Here is a 22,187-nt window from a genome sequence, read left to right on the forward strand (position 1 = left end):
ATCTCCATGCTCACCAAGCTCCAGACATACTAGCGTCCTTTCTCTTCCTACAAATTATCAAGTCCTTTCCTGCCTCAGGGTCTTTCTACTTCTTCCTAAAATACTCTTCCCCCATCTCTTCAGAGCATAACTCATTCTCATCCTTAGTGCTCAACTTAAATGTCCCCTCATCAGTGAGGCCTTCTCCACCCAAGTTATTGTCTCTACCTCAAATTATCCTATTTCCTCCCAAGTAGTTATCACTATCTGTAACTATTTTGCTTAGTGTTTGTTTCTCTCTCTTGAACAGGACTAGGCAAATTCTGGACCATGGGTGGACAATTATTTTTGTATGGCACATATTCTAAGAACGGTTTTTACATATTTAAGTGTTTGAAAAAAGTTATTTACAGACTATTTCATGACACATGAAAATTATGTGAAATTCAACTTTCAGTATCCATAAATAAAGTCGAAACACAGTCACTCTCATTTATTGATGTATTAGGTATGGCTGCTTTAACACTACAACAGCAAAGTTGAGTAGCTATGTATGGCCCACAAAGCCCAAGATGTTTACAAAGTCTTCTGACTGCTGCACTAGAATGGAAGTGCCTGAGATGCAGGGTCAGGGGCATTGATTGTCTTATACAGTCCTTCACTCCCAGGGCCTGGTCCATATCTAGTGCTCAATAATTACAGGTTGAACAAACCTCCCCTCTCTTCTGGGGCCATTAGTATCTGAGGGGGTAGGTGGACTTAACCTCTTATTGGCTTACTCCCTTCTAAGATCCAGTCAGAAAAATTAGGAACCAATTAGTATTGATTCTGGCAAAGTACCTTGCAAATAGGACTGTGTTTTATTCATTGAGAAATACCTAGCAAAGTCCCTTGCACAAGGTGGGTGCAGCTGGAACCCGAAACAACTCTTGGGGTTACTGTTAAGAGGAAATTAGTGCATGCAGAGCATTTAGCAGAATGTCAGGTGTACAGAAATATTCGATAAATTTCAATACAGTTTGCTCCTGCCTCAATTTTCCTTTCTGTAATGGGAACGAAGGGTTGTCACATAGACTAAGTTAAACAAGAATATTCTGTGTGAAACAGCTCTGTAAACCATAAACACTATCCAAATGGACTTATCCAAGTGCAGTATATTCATAACTCGGCCCTGAGCAGCCCAGTTTGGAGGGAAGAGCCCTCCTCACCTGTAGGTGAGACCTAACTCATTCTCTTACCACTTATTAGCTGACCCTGGACGATCGTGATTTCGGTGTTGTGTTACTTCATGTATAAAAGCAGCCTCTGGACGACAAGACCGTCCCTCTGGAATCCAGCCCGCGTCTCTCTGCGGGGCCTTCCCTTTTCCTGCAGGGAACGAGGCCACCAGACCTCTTGTCCTCCCGCCAGGCGAGCGGAGGCGGCCGGAGGGGCGGGACCAGCCCGGGATGGGGCGTGTCCGGGGCGGGGCCTCGCTTTCCAACCCGTCGCCTCCAGGCCGGGCGGGGCCGCACGGGGGCGCCCCTAGGGCCGCGCTGCTGCACGAGTTGTGGAGCCGCCGAGGAGGCGCTCACTTCCGCGTCGGGCCCCGCGGCGTCCGGCTGTCGCGCCGAGGGCCGGGCGGGTCGCAGGTCAGTCGGGGAGGCGGTCTATCCCGCCCCGCCCGTGCGGAGGAGCGGGGCGCCGGGTGGGCCGCGGGCCCGGGAGGCGGCGGGGCGCCCTCATGAAGAGCCCGGGCCTCGCTGACAACACGGGCGCCCCGGGGCTGCATACTCGGGCTTCGGGCGGATTTGGGGTCCCCCGGCCGCCGGGAGATCCCGGCGGGGCTTTGTGGTGTCCCAGCCCCTCCCTTTTCGCCCCGCGTCGTGGGAGGAATGCGAGTCCCTTGAGCCACGATTCTCAAAGTGGGGTCTGCGGGTGAACTCCGACCCCTTAGATTTTCTGAACCAACCTCTGTGTCGTGGTCCGGGAATGTGCATTTTCAGCAAGTGTCCCTGATGGTTTTAATGCTGGTGGCCACAGGACCGCACGCTGGGGACACTTCCCCAGAGGGCAGGGCACTTCGAACACAGCAGGGAGTCTGAGTGGGTGCATTTGAGGATGGGGCCCCATGATTGGCCTTGAAATAAATGGTCATGGTCCTCTGCCTTAGGGCTATCTCTTCAATCTTTGAACCTGTTCCTATTGCCACCAACAGGGGTCTTCAGATGGACAGATACTTAGTGATGTGCCCAGGTCAGGAGCCTTAGGGGTGCAACAGTACTGAAGGAGGCAGTGTGGGGTGCAGCTGGAAGAACTTGGAGTTGGCCCTGCTGACTGGGTTGGGAGTGACTCCACCATTTAGGACAGCCGTTGTGTGGACCCTGCACATATCACTGTTTTCTTTCTCCGGTGTCCTCACCTGTCAGTAGGGACAGTAATTCTCATCCAATAGGGCTTTTGTGTGAATTAAGTAATGTCTGCCATGTGTCTCCTATGGCTGCACACATAGTGAGCACTCAGTAAATGGGAATTGCTAAGGGTGATACAGGCCCTGCCTTCCTGCAGCTTACAGCCCCCCAAACTAGGGATTAGTCAAGTGAGATAATATGTGGACAGGGGTACGAAGTGTATCTGGAGAACTCTGCAAGGATTCTAACTAGGGGGTGCTTGGGAAGGTCATGCAAGCAGTGAAGGTTTGCCTGCAGCTTTGAAGAACAGACAGAAATCCAGGGAGCTGATAACCAGGGCAGTGTGAACCCATCCATCCCAGGGCTCAGCGGTGGCTCTTTCTCATGAATCGTTGCAGGGCTGCTCCTGGGACTTGTAGGCAGTGTAGGAAGTCACACTGATAGGTGGATTTTGAAGGTTGAACTGTTGGCCCATAATAGTTTCTGTCCATTGATCATGTTTCACACACGTGGTATCCCTCAGACTCTAATGGCCTCCTTCCCTTATTTCACTGGAAATTGGCTAAATGGGAGCATCTATGAAAGGATCATAGTTGAGCACACTGAGTGAGTGACCACAGAGGTTGAGCCTATTGGCAGCCATTTTACACTTGCTCTGAAATGTGCAGTTACGTGGAGAGTAACTTTTTCGTCATGCTATTGTTTTAGGTTCCATAAAACGCCACGGTCACCCGTGGTTTCATCTGTCTCCAGAATAGATTAAGAAATCAGATCCTTTAAATTTCCCTAAACCTTCAGCCGTTTCAGAGGGAAGAAGCCAGATGAGTTAGAGGTGTCATTTGTTGTCCTTCTGGACCAGTATGGCTATTGGTGTACATGGAATTCTGATCTCAGTTGATAAATTATGTATTCCTTAGTTACCTGACTTAAGAATTACAATTACCATTACAATTACAATTAATAATTTCTGGCTCTTAATGTTTCCTTAAATCTCCAGAGCCAATCTAAAGGCCCTCGCTATATACCTTCTGGTAAAATTTTGTATCGTTATAGATAATATTTATCACTTGTTGATTCCTTATTCTGAGCCAGACTGTTCTGTATGCTTTTTATATGTTCTATCAATTATTCCTCTGATAGTCCTTTGAAGTAGGCATCTTCCCTACCCCATCTTAGAGATGGGGAAACAGGCAGAGCAAGATAAGTATTTGCCCAAGGTCCCAAGTTGGTAATTGGTAGAGCTTAGTACCCCAATTCTATGCTACGTGCTGATCCCCTCTGCAAGTCTACACAGCTCCCTTAGACTTACTGTAGTTTAAAAAGATATGTGAATATTGAAAATCATAAGCACACCTCACCTTTGCTTTATATGTAATAGACAGTGCATTGTCTTGTTTAATTCTTAAAACAGTCATTTCAGCAGCTCTGATTTGGTTGATAATAGTTTATTATCGTTTACAAATCTTCTGAGCCATAGTTTTCTGGCTTCTCAGCATATCTCAAACTTCTTTTGTATTACATAAAATCCTTCAATTCAGTATTGCCAGTGCTGAGGAATTTGTTTTAAATCATATTAAAATGTATTTATTATCTAATTGGTGTATTATTGGAAATGTCAGTGGTGATTGTCCTTTGTTTTTACAGAGGGGGACTGGGACTACCATTGTCTTGCAGTTTTTGAAAGTGTTTCAAAGCAAAAATTCACGTGTCAGAGAGAGCGATGGAAGGTCCTAAGGCCGAAGAAGAGGTGTTAGATATTCTTCGACTGAACGTGGGAGGCTGTATTTACACAGCCAGGCGTGAGTCCTTGTGCCGCTTTAAGGATTCGATGTTGGCATCCATGTTCAGCGGTCGTTTTCCCGTAAAAACAGATGAATCAGGTAAATATCTAAAGTCTGTGATTATGAATATTCATTAAAATAAGAAGCTAGTTTAAATTCCCTTTAATTTTTCTAATTACAACAGAATGTGTTAGCTTAGTATACCAATTACTGAGATCATTAGGACTGTATGGAGATTCATTAAGTACACGGAGAACTTAAATACCCATTTCCAGAATCTGTGATGCTGTTGCTAAAAGTTGATGAAAAAAGTGAATGTATGTAAAGGCCAACCATGACCTAATCATGGGGATTATATTTTGAAAGTTGTTACATTCATAAAACTCAATGGGGAAAGGTATTGTGGCTGATTAAATATATTAGCTTCTGTTTTCTTAAAGTTAAGAAATATATTTCTCTGGAGAAGGCAGCTGCCGTCATGGTCGACAGGACGGTCACTGGCAGTGTAGAATTTGAGTTAAACTTGCACGTGGTCCAGCTGCGGAGCCTTGTGTGGGCTGACATGTATGCCTGAGGAAACGTCAATGACTTTATACTGTCCATCACCCACTTCTGTTTTCTTAAAGTTAAGAAATATATTTCTCTGGAGAAGGCAGCTGCCGTCATGGTCGACAGGACGGTCACTGGCAGTGTAGAATTCGAGTTAAACTTGCACGTGGTCCAGCTGCGGAGCCTTGTGTGGGCTGACATGTATGCCTGAGGAAACGTCAATGACTTTATACTGTCCACCACCAATTCTAAAATTGGTGTTTTAGAAGAAACCGTAAATCACAAGGGTTAGAGTCCTGGGGCCGCTCTCCGGTTTAAGTGCTCCAGGGTTCATTGAATTTACTACTGGTTGTAAAGAAAGTTCAGCAATGCAAGTAACGTTTTTTTTGCACATCTTAGGGGCTCGTGGAACCCACTCTTGCATCTGTGTTAGAAGAGAGGGCTTGAGGAGCTCTGAGCAGAAGGGGCTGGTAGTAACCCTGGGTCTTGAGAGATTGCTTTGTGAGCTGAATGGCAGTTGAAAGAATGGGAAACTCATTGATGGCGGGTGCCCAGGACATGATGTCCATTGGGGTAGAAAGGTTGCTGGGGAGAAGATGGTAAGCAGAGATTGAGTTGTTTCTTCAATCCCCAGGTTTTGCCTTCTTAATCCCTTCTTTTCTAAACCAATCAAAGTAGAAAAGGAAATATTGAGTAACCCCACACAGAAGTGTTTTTTAAAATTCTGCTGAATTGTCTAAGAGAAGTCTGTTATCATAAAATAGTACCAGCATAGCATTTCTTTTTAAAAGTTTAATACACAGGGACTAACCTAGTAAGTCCAAATACACAGCACGCCCAGAGCTAGGAACCCTGGGTGTGTATGTCGGCAACACTACAAGTTAATTCATGGGCTCGCTGACACACAAATGCTGGACGTAGTAGTGAGCACCCCACATGTCCTCATCAGGGAGGAACCCCATGCACCTTTCCTGGCCCAGCTGGGAGGAGTTAGGGGTACGCTCCCATTTCTACCGGCAGTCTGAGGTCTTCATGACTTTCACGGTGCCCATATTGGGAATATGGTCATTGCAGCTCAAATTCCAAATGGAGCCGAGTACATTTTCCACCAGAGTAGTGAGAATACAAAGGATCGCCAAGTTTGACTAAACCTATTTGAACACTAGATGTTAACTTTCTTGTGAGAAAGAAACATTTCTAACTATAGAGATCTTCAGTCTAATTTTAGTCTGACATGTTGAAGTTTTATTGATGGTCAATATGTATCCGTGCAGTCTTTTTTTTTTTTTGTTTTTGTATCTACAGAACCTACTCAATTTTTATTTTTAATTTTTTTTCCAGTTTTATTATGTAGAATTATTATAGTTCGACTGTGCAGTCATTTTTGAACTGAATGTTTTCTAGGGGCTTGTGTTATTGACCGTGATGGACATCTGTTTAAATACCTGTTGGATTATCTTCATGGAGAGGTTCACATTCCCACAGACGAGCAAACCCGTGTGGCTCTGCAGGAGGAGGCAGATTACTTTGGCATCCCTTATCCGTACAGCCTGTCTGACCACTTGGCCAATGAGATGGAGACATATTCTTTAAGGTCAAATATAGAACTTAAAAAGGTCTTGGCATTTTCTTAAGTTTTAAAATATATATATGAGAATACATATTTATACATTTATTATTCACAAAGCAATGTGTTATTTTATATAGCCCATGTTGTAGATAAACCAAAATGAGACTGTTTTCTTCTTATAATTTTTGAAACTGTGTTTCTTAATTACTACTACTCATTTTTAAGGCCAAACTTCTATTCTAGGAAAGTGTACTACAATGCCACTCAAAGATTTACCGAGTTTTTATTCCTCATTGAAGATTTAACACTTTTTGATGGCTTTTTAAAAAATAGAACTCTCCTGCTCTTGAATTGCTTTTTAAATTAAGAGCAGTACAGTAGTTTGTGAGGGTATAGTGGTATTAATTTGTTTACTGACGTGTTATTTCATTTATTTATTTATTTTTAATGGAGGTACCGGTGACTGAACCCAGGACCTTGTGTGTGCTAAGTATGTGCTCTACCACTGAGCTATAACCATCCGCCCTGAGGTGATATTTTAAAAGGACGGTCATGATAAATGAAGGAGTATATAAAATCTCTTACCTGATTTAGTGAGTGTAGCAGTTTGTTACTAAGTTAAAACATCAGTTTGAAGGGGGAGTGTATATAGCTCAAGTGGTAAAGTGCGTGGTTAGCATGCACAGGGTCCTGGGTTCAATCCCCAGTACTTCCATTAAAAAAATAAATAAACCTAATTACCTCCCCCCTAAACAAATTTTTAAAAATTTTTTAAAAAACTCATCAGTTTGATTAATTCACCTTGAGATCAGTAAATCTTTTTTTTAAGATTCTTCTATTTTAAATCACATTTTGAAGATCTTTATATGACTTGAACAGCTTCATCTGTTTTTGTCTTATTGGTAAATATTTTATTTGCTATTACTTGGCATTTTTGGGCATCTAAAAAATAGTTTTCCTAGATAACTGTTAATAGTGAAAACTGTTCTGAATTGGTTTGAATTCTTTGATTTGGATGTCAGTGTTTAGGAGAGCAAGCTGACCGTATGGTTATCAGGAGCATGAAGAGACAGTTGATTTGGTTCCAGATCCTCTTTGGGAATTTGCATGGCCGTATGGGTTCTGTTAGTGGAGTTATTTATAAACTGAGCTGTCAGTCTTTTGGTGCTGTTGTACACGTATGCAGAATGGGGCTAAAAAAGCCTTACTGGAAAGTTGGGGTGGGTTAACATTCATCTTTATAGTCTTTAATTCCTGGTTTGTATGCAGAAAGGACATAGCATGCGTACATTCATTCTGCCAGCAGACGCATTTATTTCAAATGTTTTTGGCATATAGGACACTGTTCTAGGGCACACAGAAATATGACATACAGTTTTTGCCCTTGAACAGTTTGTAATGCAGTTGAGAATTTTCATAAATGTGCAAGTGAAGTTTAAAACCAATAGGGGAGTTAGGTAGCAATAGTAAATGAAAATGTAATCCATGTTAGGGTCCTCTTTTCCTTCACTGAGTCAGTAAATATTATGCCTCTCCTTTGGCTCAGGCACTTTTCTAGGCACTTAGGATACAAAATGAAACAGACAAAAGTGCTTGTCCTCAGAGCGCCCACAGCAACAATGCTGATGCTCCCAGGGAAGGCCTGTGCCACCCCACGGGGTGAAGCCCTCTTGCTCTGTGCCCCTTAGCGCCTCATAGGCTCACCTGGTAGCACCTGTTACACTGTGTGCTGATGTTTATTTAATGTCTGCCTTCTGCATCAGCTATAAACTCTAGGAGGGCTGGGACCCTGTCTTCTGCTCATCATTCTGTCTGCCCAGACAGGGACCTTAGATAGTGCTCAGCACCTAGGTACTTAATATTAGGATGAGGAATGAGTAGATGGATAAAGGCCAAATGAGTTCAGACAATGTGCATTGAGTTCATATATTCATATCTTTCAGTGTAGAAGAACATGTTAATCTGGTTAATCCAGGATTGGATTTGGAGTTAAGAATAAGCATCAACCGTGGGGCTAGTTAGTAGAAAGTAAAAGGGACGCTGAGTCAAGTAGGAAATTTGGGGGAAAACAAAGGTTATATAAAGATTTAAAAATGATGTTGGTATTGAGTCCAAAGGAGAAGGAAAGGAATATAATTTGTATGCAGAAAAGAACTCTCTAGATGAAAAGGTGTTGGGTTTTCGGGTGGTGATTTGCCCCCCATGCAATAACCCAAATTCAACAATTGGCTTGGTTTTTAAAGGCACAAAAAGTAGGCTGAAATATATAATCTTTTTATTTCCCTTATGACCAACTGAAGTTGCAACTTCACATGAAAGTAATAGAACAAATTCAGTTTTACTTTACTCCAGAATTAAATTAAAATTTTATATATTTTTTTTGCTCCAGGCTTTAACAGACTTCTGTGATTCGTATGGTTTAGTTTGCAGTAAACCAACAGTTTGGGTTCTGCACTATCTCAGCACGTCTGGTGCGAGCTGTGAGAGTAGAATTATTGGGGTGTTTTCCACCAAAACCGACGGAACAGATGCCATTGATAAGCAGCTGGGGGGAAGAATTCATAGCAAAAGCATTTTTAAAAGGTATGTCCATATTCAAATACGAAAAGGGACCATAAAGTCTTGGTCTCTTCTAAGAGGTGTCATTGAATGGAATGCGTGGTTGACTGGAAAAGACCATGAGCACCTCTCAGTAGACAGATGAGCTTTGTAGCTGTCGAAATCGGCCTGCTTCCTGAGGACAGTATGATTAAGACCATTTCACGTATGTATATAAGCTACAGGCCATCTCCCTGGTCTAGTACAGTGGTTCTCAACTGTAAGTGTTCATCAGTATTCCCTGAGGGGCTTTATAAAAAAAGAAATAAAAGAAAAGAAAGGCCACATGCCTGGGTGTCTCCCCTAGACCACAGTCCAGGATCAGAAGCCTGGCCTAGTAGTCAGCAGGCCCGCTGAGTGACCCACGACTGGCCTGTGCCTTGATGTCCTGGTCTGAGAAATGCTGAAAGACTTTTCAACTGGTCCCTCCCAGCTTTAAAATCCAATGCCTTGAACATGTTAAAATTCTTAGGGGTTATTCTCTTAATATTTTTCCTGTAATCTTATTTACACTGTTCAATTCACTGCAAAAAAATTTTTTTTAATTCTCTGGGAGATTGGATTGGTCACACATCAGTGACTAACGCATGACCACATGACCTTGCTTTTTAGATGATTAAATATGTCATCATTTTCTAAATTCTTTACAGGCAGGGATGTTTCTGTATAAGATATATAAGTGCCTGGCATAGTGCTAAGAAAATTTTAGTCAAAGTTGAATCTTTTCTAACTTTACTGGAGTTGGGTGATTTTTTAGAAAATGTATTTTAAAGATTTATTGATTTGTCTGCACAGTTTATATTGTGGAATTAACAAATGCTTTACCACAATAAAAGGAGATCAAATGTAGGTTAGTATATAAGTATAGTGTATTATACTCATGTAGTATATAGTGTGTGTGAGACAGTGTGTGTGTGTGTGTGTGTGCGCGCTTAAGGATCAAAGAACAACAACTTAATACCTACATTTCTTTCCCTTAATTAACAAGCACTTATTGAGTGTCTGTTAGCTACAGCCCCCCAACATGCACATTCATACCTAGGTAGTAAGTTTTCATTACCTTTTGTAATATTTCCAGAGAGGCTGGGAATAACGTTCAGTACATTTGGAGCTATTATTCAGTAGCAGAATTGAAGAAAATGATGGATGCCTTTGATGCCTGGGAAGGAAAAGGTATAGTACAATTTCTTTATTTCATGGCAGAAGGTAGATTTTTCCTTAGTAAGAGAAAGCAAGTTAAAATACTGCATTTCTTTTTTTAAGAAAGTATTTGTTGGTGTGGGTCAAAGTATTTGTCACCTCATAGTAACATTGAGGCAGTTTACTTAACAAGTTTTTAAGCCCCATAAGTTTCTATGTATTTTTAATAATTTATCATTCAGTAACCTAAAATACACTTCTGTTGGTTATGCTTATTTAGTTCAATTTGAAAAGAGTTTATGTAGCACCTACCATGTACCTAGCATTGTCCTAGGAAGTATACCTCTAAATTAAGCATAAAATATATAATTTTAAAAAAGAGAGCAAGAATGAACCTACAAACTTTTGGTCAACTAATCGACAAAGGAGGCAAGAATATACAATGGAATAAAGACAGTCTCTTCAGCAAATGGTGTTGGGAAAACTGGACAGCAGCATGTAAAGCAATGCAGCTAGAACACTCCCTTACACCATACATAAAAGTAAACTCAAAATGGATCAAAGACTTAAACATAAGACAAGATACAATAAACCTCTGAGAAGAAAATATAGGCAAAACATTTTCTGACATACGTCTCAAAAATGTTCTCCTAGAACAATCTACTCAAGCAATAGAAATAAAAGCAAGAATAAACAAACGCGACCTAATGAAACTTGCAAGCTTCTGCATAGCAAAGGAAACCATAAGTAAAACAAAAAGACAACCTACGGAATGGGAGAAAAATTTTCGCAAATGAAACCGACAGAGGCTTGATCTCCAGAATATATAAGCAGCTCATACGACTTAATAAGAAAAAAACAAACAACCCCATCCAAAAATGGGCAGAAGACCTAACAAGCAATTATCCAAGGAAGACATACAAATGATCAATAGGCATGTGAAAAAAATGCTCAATATCACTAATTATCAGAGAAATGCAAATCAAAACTACAATGAGGTATTACCTCACACCAGTCAGAATGGCCATCATTCAAAAATCCACAAATGAAAAATGTTGGAGAGGCTGTGGAGAAAAGGGAACCCTTCTACACTGCTGGTGGGAATGCACTTTGGTGCAGCCACTATGGAAAACAGTGTGGAGGTTCCTCAAAAGACTAGGAATAGACTTACCATATGACCCAGGAATCCCACTCCTGGGCATATATCCAGAAGGAACCCTACTCCAAAATGACACCTGCACCCTAGTGTTCATAGCAGCACTATTTACAATAGCCAAGACATGGAAACAGCCTAAATGTCCATCAACGGATGACTGGATAAAGAAGAGATGGTTTATTTATACAATGGAATACTATTCAGCCATAAAAACTGACAACATAACGCCATTTGCAGCAACATGGATGCTCCTGGAGAATGTCATTCTAAGTGAAGTAAGCCAGAAAGAGAAAGAAAAATACCATATGAGATCACTCATATGTGGAATCTAAAAAAAAAAAAAAAAAAAAAAAACAAAACCAAACAAAACATAAATACAAAACAGAAACAGACTCATAGACATAGAATACAAACTTGTGGTTGCCAAGGGGGCAGGGGGTGGGAAGGGATAGACTGGGATTTCAAAATGTGGAATAGATAAACAAGATTATACTGTATAGCACAGGGAAATACATACAAGATCTTATGGTAGCTCACAGAGAAAAAATGTGACAATGAATATATGTATGTTCATGTATAACTGAAAAATTGTGCTCTACACTGGAATTTGACACAACATTGTAAAATGATTATAAATCAATAAAAAATGTTAAAAGAGAGCAAGACAGAAAATGAAAATAATGCTGGGGAAGATGTCTAAAGAGCCCTTAGAAAACAAAATAATCTTTGAATGCACACTTTGAAATTTGACCATTTTTACCAAGCTGCTTATGTGAGTGGGTAATAATAATTCTGCTTAATATTCAGTGTGATAAATAGTTTACATTCAGTATCTCTTAGTCCTAAAGCAACCCTGTATGCTGTTTACCATTTTATTGATGAGGAAACGAAGTCTCAGAGAGGCCATGCCCTTGCTTAAAGATCACAGAGGTTAACTGTTCTATGCCTAAGTATTTTTTTTCTTAATTAACAAGCATGCATTGAGTGTCTGTTAGATGCAAGGACTAGAATAAGTCCAAAAATTGGGTCCAAAGATAAATATGACACATCTCAGTCCTCAAAAGACCTTAAAAAGCTGGTAGAGACTGACATTGCAAGTCACAAAAGGTTAAACAAAAGAAGAGGAAGAGGCTTTTTAAAACTCCGTCAGCGCTTCCTTCTTCTGGGGGGATGCTAGCACCAACCCTTCTTCTTTTCCTCAGCTTTGCCCTCCTCACGTTTCCTTCTTTTTCTTTTCACATCATACCCCTCAAGCAGATAGGATGAAGTACACTGAATAGAGTGCTGTTCCCTTTAAGCTTACTATTTTAGATTTAATTGACTTTGAGACATTTAGGCTTAAGTTGGGGAACAACCCCCCTGGTGTTCTCTGTGTCCTTTTGTGCCTCTGGACTGGCAGGCTGCCCATGAGGCTTGGGGAGGGCCTGGCTGGGCTTCTTTCTCCACTGACTCAGGAAGCTGGAGTGGAGAGCAGGGATCACTGACTTTTACAAAGCGTGCATCTGTTTTTAACTTCTTAGAAAGCATGTTATGGAGTATCATTGTTATCTAATAAAGTTCTGTAAGGCCTATGGAAAGCCGTCCTACAGGAAACAGAAGTAAGAGAAAGAACTATTGAAAGGAAGAAGGTACTTATGTTATTTGTGGACAATATGTCTGTGTAGAAAACCCAAAAGAATCAACTAAAAGTATTTGAAATGATGAGTTTAGCAGAATAAACTGAAAGAATAAACAGATAAAATGGCCAAAAACATTTTAGGAAGTAGAAGTCATTAGAGGAATGAATTTAGCTCTGACGATAAAAATGCTGTATGTAGCTCTATAATAATAAAAATCATGTGTTTTGGGCACAAGGGTAGATGCAGAGATCAGGGGTAAACGCCATTAAAGGTATAAGGAAAAAAGTCCTGTGTGATAAGAAAGTATTAGATACCAATAAAAAAAGTATAGATTGTTTAATAAGTAATTGAGAAATATGCTTGGGAGAAAAACAAAACTTTAACCTCACATCATTTATCAAAATAATCCCATATAGATTTATGAATGAAAAATGAAACTATCATAAAATATAATGAAATGTAAGCAAATAACTGATTTCTTAATTGGGGAAAGAAATTATAAGCTTAAAATAAAACCTAAAGACAAAGATTAATAAATTTTATTATAATATTTAATATATTAACTTTAAAACATAAAAATATAAATAAAATTTAAAAACTGATTTTAAAAACTTGGATAAAAGTGTTACATTGACTGGACAAAGATTGAAGATTTATTTAAATTGATTAGAAAACCAGCTCAACCCTGCTATCAATAAATGTATAAGGTTCATGACCTTAAAATTCCCAGAAAAGAAAATGAACATGGCACAGATTCAAACTCATTACTGATGAAATATACATCAAATGAGAACTATTTTTTTATATACCAGATTAGTAAAGATCTCTTGTGCCGTCTTAACAGGAGTAAAATTAATATTACTTTTTTGGGGGAAAAAATAATTTATCAATACACATCAATAGCATCAAAATTGTTCATATCTTTGACCCAAAAATTCTACTTCTAGGCATCTGTCTTAAAGACATAATCAAATGCAGACAAAGGCTTATGAACAGAGATACTCAATTAAGCATTATTCATAATAGGGAAAAAATGAAAACAACCTAAATGTCTATTATAGAGGGTTAAGTAAATATTGGCACATCCATGGCATATAGCTATTAAAATTATTTTGAATAACTTTTTACATTGATGAATGCCCATGATAAAATAAGAAATGGTCAAAAACAGGAAAAAAAAATTGAAGTGTTTTCAATTATATGCATATGAAGAGAAAAAAAGTGGAATGAGATAAAAATGTCATGAGTCATGTTTCCTAGTTTAAGGATTAGAAGTGATTTTGATTTTTTTAATATACTTTCCTATATTTTCCAAGTTTTGTACAATGAATGTAAATTATAGGCAGGAAAATGAAAGTTTTTAAAACAAATTGTAGTATATCCATGTAATGGAATACTACTTAGAAATAAAAAGAAACGATCATTGATACATATATCAACATGGTCGAGTCTTCAAAGTGTCATGCTAAAGAAGGCAGACACAAAAGGCTATGTAGTGCGTGATTCCATTGATACGACACTCTGGAAAAGGCACAACTAGGGAATAGAGGCCAGGGCATTGACTGCAAAAGGGTATGAAGGAACTTTCTGGGGTGATAGAAATTGTCTACATCTTGATTGTGGCCATGGTTACATGAGTGTATACATTCATCAAAACTCAGCATCCTTAAAGAGGGTGAATTTTATTTTGTGTAAATTATATCTCAATAAACCTGGTTTAAAAACAAAAAATTAATGGATGAGATTTAGGGCTGTTTTTGTAGCAGAAATAGGTTTGGGAGCATGATCACACAGCTCTAGAAAGTTGTTGTCTTAAAAATGAGGTCCATAGACTTCTTCAAGTATTGGACAGCTCTGTTATATGTAATAATTTATGTGCCCAGCTTGCTAAGTTGGTTGTTATTACTAGACCTTTAATGATTAAAAAAGAAGACACCAAGTCCATTCTTGGGACTTAAAGGACTTTTGTTTTCAATTCCAAGCAATTTTTATTCAACATCATTCTTTAAACCTTTTTTAATGTGTCCATGTATAATTTCTATGGTTGTATTTTTAAAAATTGAGGTGAAATTCACATAACATAGGATTAATTAAGGTATATTTTTCAGTGACATTTACTATATTGACACCACCTGTATTCAGTTCTGAACCACTTCCTTCAGCCCCTGAAACCACCAGTCTGCTTTCTGTCTCAAAGGATTTACATATTCTGGATATTTATATAAATGGAATCATATAATATATGACCTTTTGTGTCTGGCTTCTTTCATTAGCATAATGTTTTTAAGCTTTATAAGAATATTTTGAGCTTTCAATCAGAAACATATCAGATTTAAAAATTAAATCAATTTGACTGGAATCTTGGCCTACCACATTAGCTCAGATTATTCTTGTTTGAAAAGATGCTTATAGCGTAGTGATATCTCATATTCGTATAGTGGTTGCCTCTTACAGGATGGCTCTCAGAATTTACCTAATTTCACAGTCACAGCAACCCAGTGAGGTAGAGGGCAAGTGTTAGAACCCCCACTGTCCAGTCCTTTCACACAACTCCCAACTGTGACTTATAATAAAGGTGCCTAACATCTCTTGCCTGCTTAGTCTGTGCCAGGCCCTGTCCTAGGCATTTTGCATTTATTTTCTCATTTAATCATCATGGCAAGGTATGTGCTCTTAACTGTCATCATTTCACAGATGAGAATTTTTAGGCACAGAAAAGTTAAGTAACTTTCCCAGGGCAATGTGATTAGTGAGGGATGGAACTGGGATCCAGACTCAGGCAGTCTTGGCTCCCGAGCCCACGTCCTTAGCCAGCACACACTCAGTTGCCCAGCGTCCATATGGCGACCTGCTGATGATCTGTGGCAGAGCTGGGGCTGGGAGGCAGCTCTTCCTAGACCCAGGCCGTGAGCTGAGCCACTGCTGCCCTGGGGGAGCACCTCCTGTGTATGCCTCCCTTCGACAAGAGGGAGGCAGGAACCTCAAACTTTTTCTGGCCGGTCTTATACAAAACAATGCTGCTGAAGCTTTTGCAGTGGGCAGTGGTCCTCCCAGTTATGTCTTTTTATCTTCCAGGCGTTAGCTACTGGCGGGTGCCTCACGAGCTGATAGAATGCTGGACTCTGGAAGAACGGCCTTTACTTGGAAGCCTGCGCCACATGGCCCCAGTTCGAAAGAGGTTACCTGTTCTCTGTTGATCTTTTTGGTTTTTGTTTTTTAATCTGTGACCTATATTTTTACTGCCTTTATAGGGGGGAATGAATAATGGTTCTTGACCTTACTGAGCTTATTAATCACCTAGGTGAATATCTGACTTACCGTCAAACTATAAATCTCGGTACATACAAAGTTACCAAAACCATGTAAAAATGGAAGTAATTCTTTAAAACTGAGTTATAAGCTGTATTCTTTTTGGAAGAGTATGATTTTAAAAATATTAGTGGACACAGTGGAAATGTCATGGTAAGTATTTTTCCCCACTAAAGTGAAATCCCAGGCTTTATTGGCAATAGTCAAAAAATATATTAGGCTTAATATTTGAAATTTCCTGTGAGTTATTCTGAATTCCTTTCTCCTTCCTATTACCACAAGTAGCATTTTTATTTTGTAGCATTTTCTATGTTCTATGAAATTATTAGCATTAAATTCACTTCACATTTGTGTCTTTAACAGTGCTTTAAATACATTTAAAATGATATATTACCCCTTTAGGCTTTTCACAGTGAGTGGCAAACTCAGTTCAGGAGTCCTTGAGGGTTTGTCCAATACTTCTCAGATTCAAAAAACATCGTTAAACTGTACCATGCGTTTGACCATTATAGCAGTTTCCCAAATTGTGTTCCATAGAATGTTGATTTTACTGGGTGCCGAAGGTTGCATTACGGAATGATTGGGAAATATGAATTCAACAAAGCTAAACAGGTATCTTTACTATAGAATCTTTACTATAGAATCTTTAATTTGTTAATAGAGGCTTTAAAGCTTCAAGAGACGAATAAAATATGCAGTAGCATTTCTCACATTTATTTGTGAAACCCTTTTTTCCTCAGTAAATCTCTTGAAACTGCTATTCTGGGAAAAAACAGCCTGGTTTTCCCAGAAACCAAGTTATTGGTTATCCTCTGGGTCACGTCAGGATTTTTGGAAACAGAGTGATATGTTGTAGAATTCTAGTGTGACACTCCTAAGTTTTTGTCCTTGATTATTTGTCCTTGACACTCACATTGTGTGTGAGTTTAAAAGAGTACATTCAAGTTGAAACAATTTTTTGTAAACTTGCTAATTTACATACTTTCTGTGATGGGAGATGAGAGTTGAGGTAGGTTGATACCTCTAAACCTCTTGACTCAAATTCTTGACAAAACCATTTTTGTTCACCCTGAAGGTAAACTTCGGAGATGTCTTGATTAGTTACTAAACCTGTAAATGCTGATAAGGACCTGCTTCTGTGTTTACAGACGACTGACAGTGTTCAATGAAGAGGAAGAAGAAGGCGTGAACTGTAAGACTGGTCCTAAGCCAGTCCGATTTTTGGGTCCTTCCACCAGCACCCAAATTAAAGTCAAGAACTCGGCTTCGGTCAGGGTGTCTCCGGCCGCTGCTGCCCAGCCCTGGTCCCCGGCGCCGGTGAACCCGGCTGCGGGAGGAAAGGCCGCTCAGCGCACTGCCCCGTCGAAAGCCCCGTCCCCGGTGGGCACCGCGGTGCCCGGGCGTCCCCAGGCCGCCGGGGGGACTGGGGCAGCTGAAAACGGAGCGGCGCACCCACCTCCAGCTAAAGTTCTGCTCTCCGACAAGAAGGCCACCCCGCACCGAGTGATAAAACTGAAGCGGACTCCACTGCGCGCCTTCCCTGGGCCTTCCCCGCCCGCCTGCGCCGCAGCGAGGCCCGCGGGGCCCCCGGGGCCGCCCCCCGACGCCCCCAGCCCCTCGGAACCACAGACTGAGAACGGGAAGGACAAGACTGGTTGATGGAAACCGGGTACTTGAGAAGTCCCGTCTGCCTCTTCGAGCTTCCAACCCGTTTAATGCAAATAAGAGTGGCACTCTTTCCTGCTACCGTGGAGGTGAAAACTTACGTTTCTATTTAGGCTGAATCAGGGGAGGTAGGAATGGAGGAGGGAGGCTGTAAGTGGTTGGGCTTATATTTACTTTTTTCTTTTCCCAGCGTTTAAATTATTTGTCTAGGGACAGTTTTAATTTCAAATTTTTAAGTGAGAGAGAGAGTGTGTGTGTGTGTGTGTGTGTGTGTGTGTGTGTGTGTGTGTGTGTGTGATGTTTAATTAACATTAAGGCAACAAAACAGTACAGCGGAATCATCACTAGAGAAGTCCACTTTGTTGCTGAGATAATCATAGACTAGGCACTTTTGTAACGTTTCTCACTGCAGCCCAGGGGTAGGAGTGAGGTTTGGGCTTAGGTCTTCCTGTCTGGTGAAATAGGGCGATTCCCTGTGCTGTCTCAGACGGGGGTGATTTGAGAGAAAATGTAGATCAGGATGAACTCCCTACAGGTCGCTTCTCAAAAAGTAGCATGAAAACAAATGATAGGGAGGGAAAAAAAGGCAATTTGAGATCACCTTTGACTGTCTCTTTGCTGAACTATTTTCTTTCCTAGATTGGCTTTTCTTACTCTTCCATTAGCAGATTTATTTATATATGACAAGAAGATTTCTTGGAATAAGAGCTGTTTAACTGTCTTTGGAATGAATTGTTAAAATATCTTAATTTGAATACTGAAATTTTGAAAGGACTTTGAAAGAGAGAAGTTAAAAGTTTAACTTTTTCACTAAAGTTAGCATTTGTTTTTCAAAAATGACCCTTAAAGAGTCATTCTGATTATACAACATGATTTTTTTATGCATAAAAGTTCCACATAACTTGAATTTAATATTTTTAAACAGAATATTTTGATTAATCTTCTATTTTTTCACAACTGTTCAGTTGTATGTGTTTACACTTACATGTTATATTTTATAATTGGATCACATATTTCTGCCTTTCGTGAGCAGTATGCCTACAGTGTGTTAAAAGTAAGTTCATAAAGCAGGGTACTTTTTACTCAATGCATATCACTCTACTTGCATTGGTTTGAAAGAGCAAAGTAAATATACTCAAAACATTACTTTTTACAAAATAAAGTAAAACTTTTCTATAAAAAGTGATATTTTCTATGACTGTACTTATTTTTAAGCCCTGCAGTCCTTTAGTAGTTTGAAAGCTTGTTCATTTATCTCTTTTATCTATTTCTGCTTACAAAATTGCTTTCTTGTCTAGTTAATGTGTGAAATAATTAAACCAATTTTGGATAGCTATCCAAATACCAGCAGCCTTTTACAATAAGGTGGTTTATTTGGCTGGAAAAAAATGAATATTTAACTAAAGATTCATGAATGATATTCCCCTGTGGAATCTATAAAATATTCAGTCTCCTTGAAAAATACTATTATAAAGAATCCAGGCCTTCTGAAAATTAAAGACCATAGTGAGTTTTGAGAACTTTAGGATATTGTAAGTATTGCTTGATCTTTGACATTATGAATTGCTGATTCATATAAGAAAATTTTATACTAATAAACGTGTATTTTATACATGATAAACATTTGTCTGGAAAGGCAATATGTTGAAGATTAATCATGAATGATTCAGTCAACAGTCTGCATTTCTTTGCATCAAGTAGTTTAAGGGACATCTATTTAGCACATTTGGCCTTTGTAAGAAGAGAGGTTTTGGAATAACTGCTGAGCCGTTGCACAGCTGAGGTGGAAAGGGACAAACCATCCCTTATAGATATCAGCAGTCAAAATCAAATTCAGAATTCTCCAGTAACTTGAACATTACTTTATTTGGGTGTGGGTCCCTGGGAGTTAGGTTCATTTCACATGAAAACTCATTTTTCCTAATACCAGATTTTGCAAACATAAAAAAGCTGGTAACTCATCATAACCCACTCACTCTTTTTAAGTACACTAAGTTTTGATATATATACAGTCATGCAACTGTGGTCACAATCAAAATATAGAATATTCTATCACCTCAAAAATTTCCCGTGGGCCCTTTTGTAGTCAATGCCCTGCTCTCCATTCCTGGAAAATAAATTGTTTTTCAAAGGAAAGCATGTTTTATAAATATTGATTCATTATCATTACTTTGGAAAAGTAGGTTTGTGTAGTTAGATCAGAAGACACGGCAGAAATTGTGAATGGTGAGTATAGTATTTTAAGTATTGTTCATATAAAAAAAAAGATCATTTACCATGCCCTCCCAGGTAATCTGTGTTGGAAAATGGTTTGCCCTGATTAAAACTGATTAATTATATGGTAGAAAGCCTAAGGCTGGCATTCAGTCTACTGAAGGATTTGTTTCATTTTTATTTTTAAATAAGTTTTTTGTGTCAATATTGCCTTATGTTACCAGTTTATAAAGTATTTTCATGTATTTTATTTCATTGTGTTCATTTTGCTTCTTAGTTGCAGAATAGCGTATGAAGGTAGTCTTTCCCAATTCTTTAAAGATCAGGAAAATGAGGTCTAACAAAGTTAAGGCTATACAGTAATGACCCTCCTCCCCCATTTCAGCTCCATAATCTAATTTCTACAGGATGACACAGCATCACTGACCAAAGGAAAAGCTAGAGGGGAGAAGTAGATGTAAAAGTGAAAATTTGTTTAATATTTAACGTTTTTGAGCAGGAAGGTATTATGTATTAGATTACATGTCTGTCTTCTAGGTTACTTCTTCTCTGTCACTTCTGTACTTGAAATGCCTGGTACACAGCAGGCCTCCAGTAAATTGCTGACACTTAGGGCAGATCCCCCCCGCCCCAATTATTTTATAAAATGTGTCTGGTAGCAGTCTTCAGGGGGTGCAGAAACTGACTTCCAACCTTGCAGAATTTATCCTGTCAGAACAAAGAAGGTGGCTAGTAGAAGTTCCTTAATTCAGTGATTATTGCTATTGACCACAATTGCCACTAGTAATGGCCATAACAGGTATGTACCTTGTCCAGCTTTGCAAAGTAGTTCAGAGACATGGATCATGAGACTTCACAGAGGTCAGACAGATGCTGCCTGACTTCCGAGAAAGGAAAAAAGCAGCCGGCTTTGTGCTCCTGCTAGAATTGCTGATGCAATTTCTTTTTCATTTACAGACTGAACTCTGTTGTTTCCTTAGCAAGTGCTAACATTGAAAAAAATTGTTGATTCACTTCCCAGTCTATGGTTAAATACAGTATAATTATTCTCCACTCTACCTTGATTTCTAAAGAAGGAATTAATGTAGAAGCCTACTTGTCTTTACCTGAGAAATTGTTCATGGAAGAATTTTTATTTAAATAGCATTTTGAATGTGCACAAAGCCTTATGGTAGTAAACTGTTCTGTAAAGGGAAGAAGGTTAACGTTTATATAAACAGAGATGCCTTACAAAGAATTGCCTTGTTTATACCTGCAATCCCTTTGACTAGCTTTAGTCTACATTTGGTAGGATGTTGGTTAGATACTAAGTAGAAAGTATGGATTTAATAAAATTAAGGGAAGGAGCTTCTAGTATAGCAACTGAAAAGTATTTTTAAATGATTTATGTGTATCCCTCAGTTAACCAGGAACTTTTTAATTATGGAAAATACTGTCCTTTTTTGGAAAATATTGTCATTTTCCCATATGCTGAAACTCTCCCTTGAAAACTGTCAACAAGTTGCTGAGTTCTCAGCCAGTGGACAGTGGATGAGTGATCTGTGTTTGAGGGCTGCAGTTTTCCATCAGATGAAATCAAATGCAGGATTTCAAGCATGCAGTACAGCCAGAAAAGGAAACAGCATGAATAGCTAACAGAAAAAAACAAAAAACAAAAAAAACCCACGGTGGTTTCCAGCTGTTTTCCGAACTTCATATTCATGGAATTTGGTTGGTGGTGCAGCCTCAAAGTGACTGTTTTCACTTATAGTCTCGTCAGCCTCATGAGCTACACATGGTTTACATTGTTACACAAAAGCTAATTTTATTTTGTTCACATGTGTTGCCTCAGACAGCCCATACACATCTAATATTTGCTAGCTAGACACTTCCTGATGTAGGCTGTGGCTAAGACAAACAGAATTTTACAGTAACTGTCAGGCAGTATTCTGTCCTACTTGTTTACTTAACAACTTTTCATTTTACAATGTTGCTTCTCATACTTTCCCTTCTTTTACCCTAAAGCCCTCATTACCTTAGTAAAATTTTGCTCAGCTCCAGGAATGAATTTGGGGGCCTGAAGCTTAGAAGAGAAACTTATTTTCAGCAAAAAGCACTTTATGGAAAGAAAAAGGTAGTATATTTGTTAAAGTTGGAAAAAGGCAAATATTGTTTCCTTCTGCCAAGATATCTTAAAGATTTGGACATTCTGCTTCATAGCAGCTCTTTCAAGAACTT

At 39.3% G+C, this 22,187-nt stretch overlaps 1 protein-coding gene across 1 annotated transcript; it reads left to right on the plus strand.

Moving 5' to 3' along the window:
- The first annotated feature begins 1,510 nt into the window (after positions 1-1,510).
- On the plus strand, positions 1,511-21,352 carry KCTD18 (potassium channel tetramerization domain containing 18). Its single transcript, XM_031452043.2, has 7 exons — positions 1,511-1,610; positions 4,014-4,249; positions 6,104-6,315; positions 8,659-8,852; positions 9,946-10,040; positions 15,858-15,960; positions 17,240-21,352. The coding sequence occupies exons 2-7, from the start codon at positions 4,090-4,092 to the stop codon at positions 17,748-17,750; spliced, it is 1,275 nt and encodes a 424-aa protein (XP_031307903.1). The 5' UTR covers positions 1,511-1,610; positions 4,014-4,089; the 3' UTR covers positions 17,751-21,352.
- Positions 21,353-22,187: the final 835 nt, after the last annotated feature.

Source organism: Camelus dromedarius, chromosome 4, assembly GCF_036321535.1.
Source record: "Camelus dromedarius isolate mCamDro1 chromosome 4, mCamDro1.pat, whole genome shotgun sequence".
Classification (NCBI taxonomy): domain Eukaryota; kingdom Metazoa; phylum Chordata; class Mammalia; order Artiodactyla; family Camelidae; genus Camelus; species Camelus dromedarius.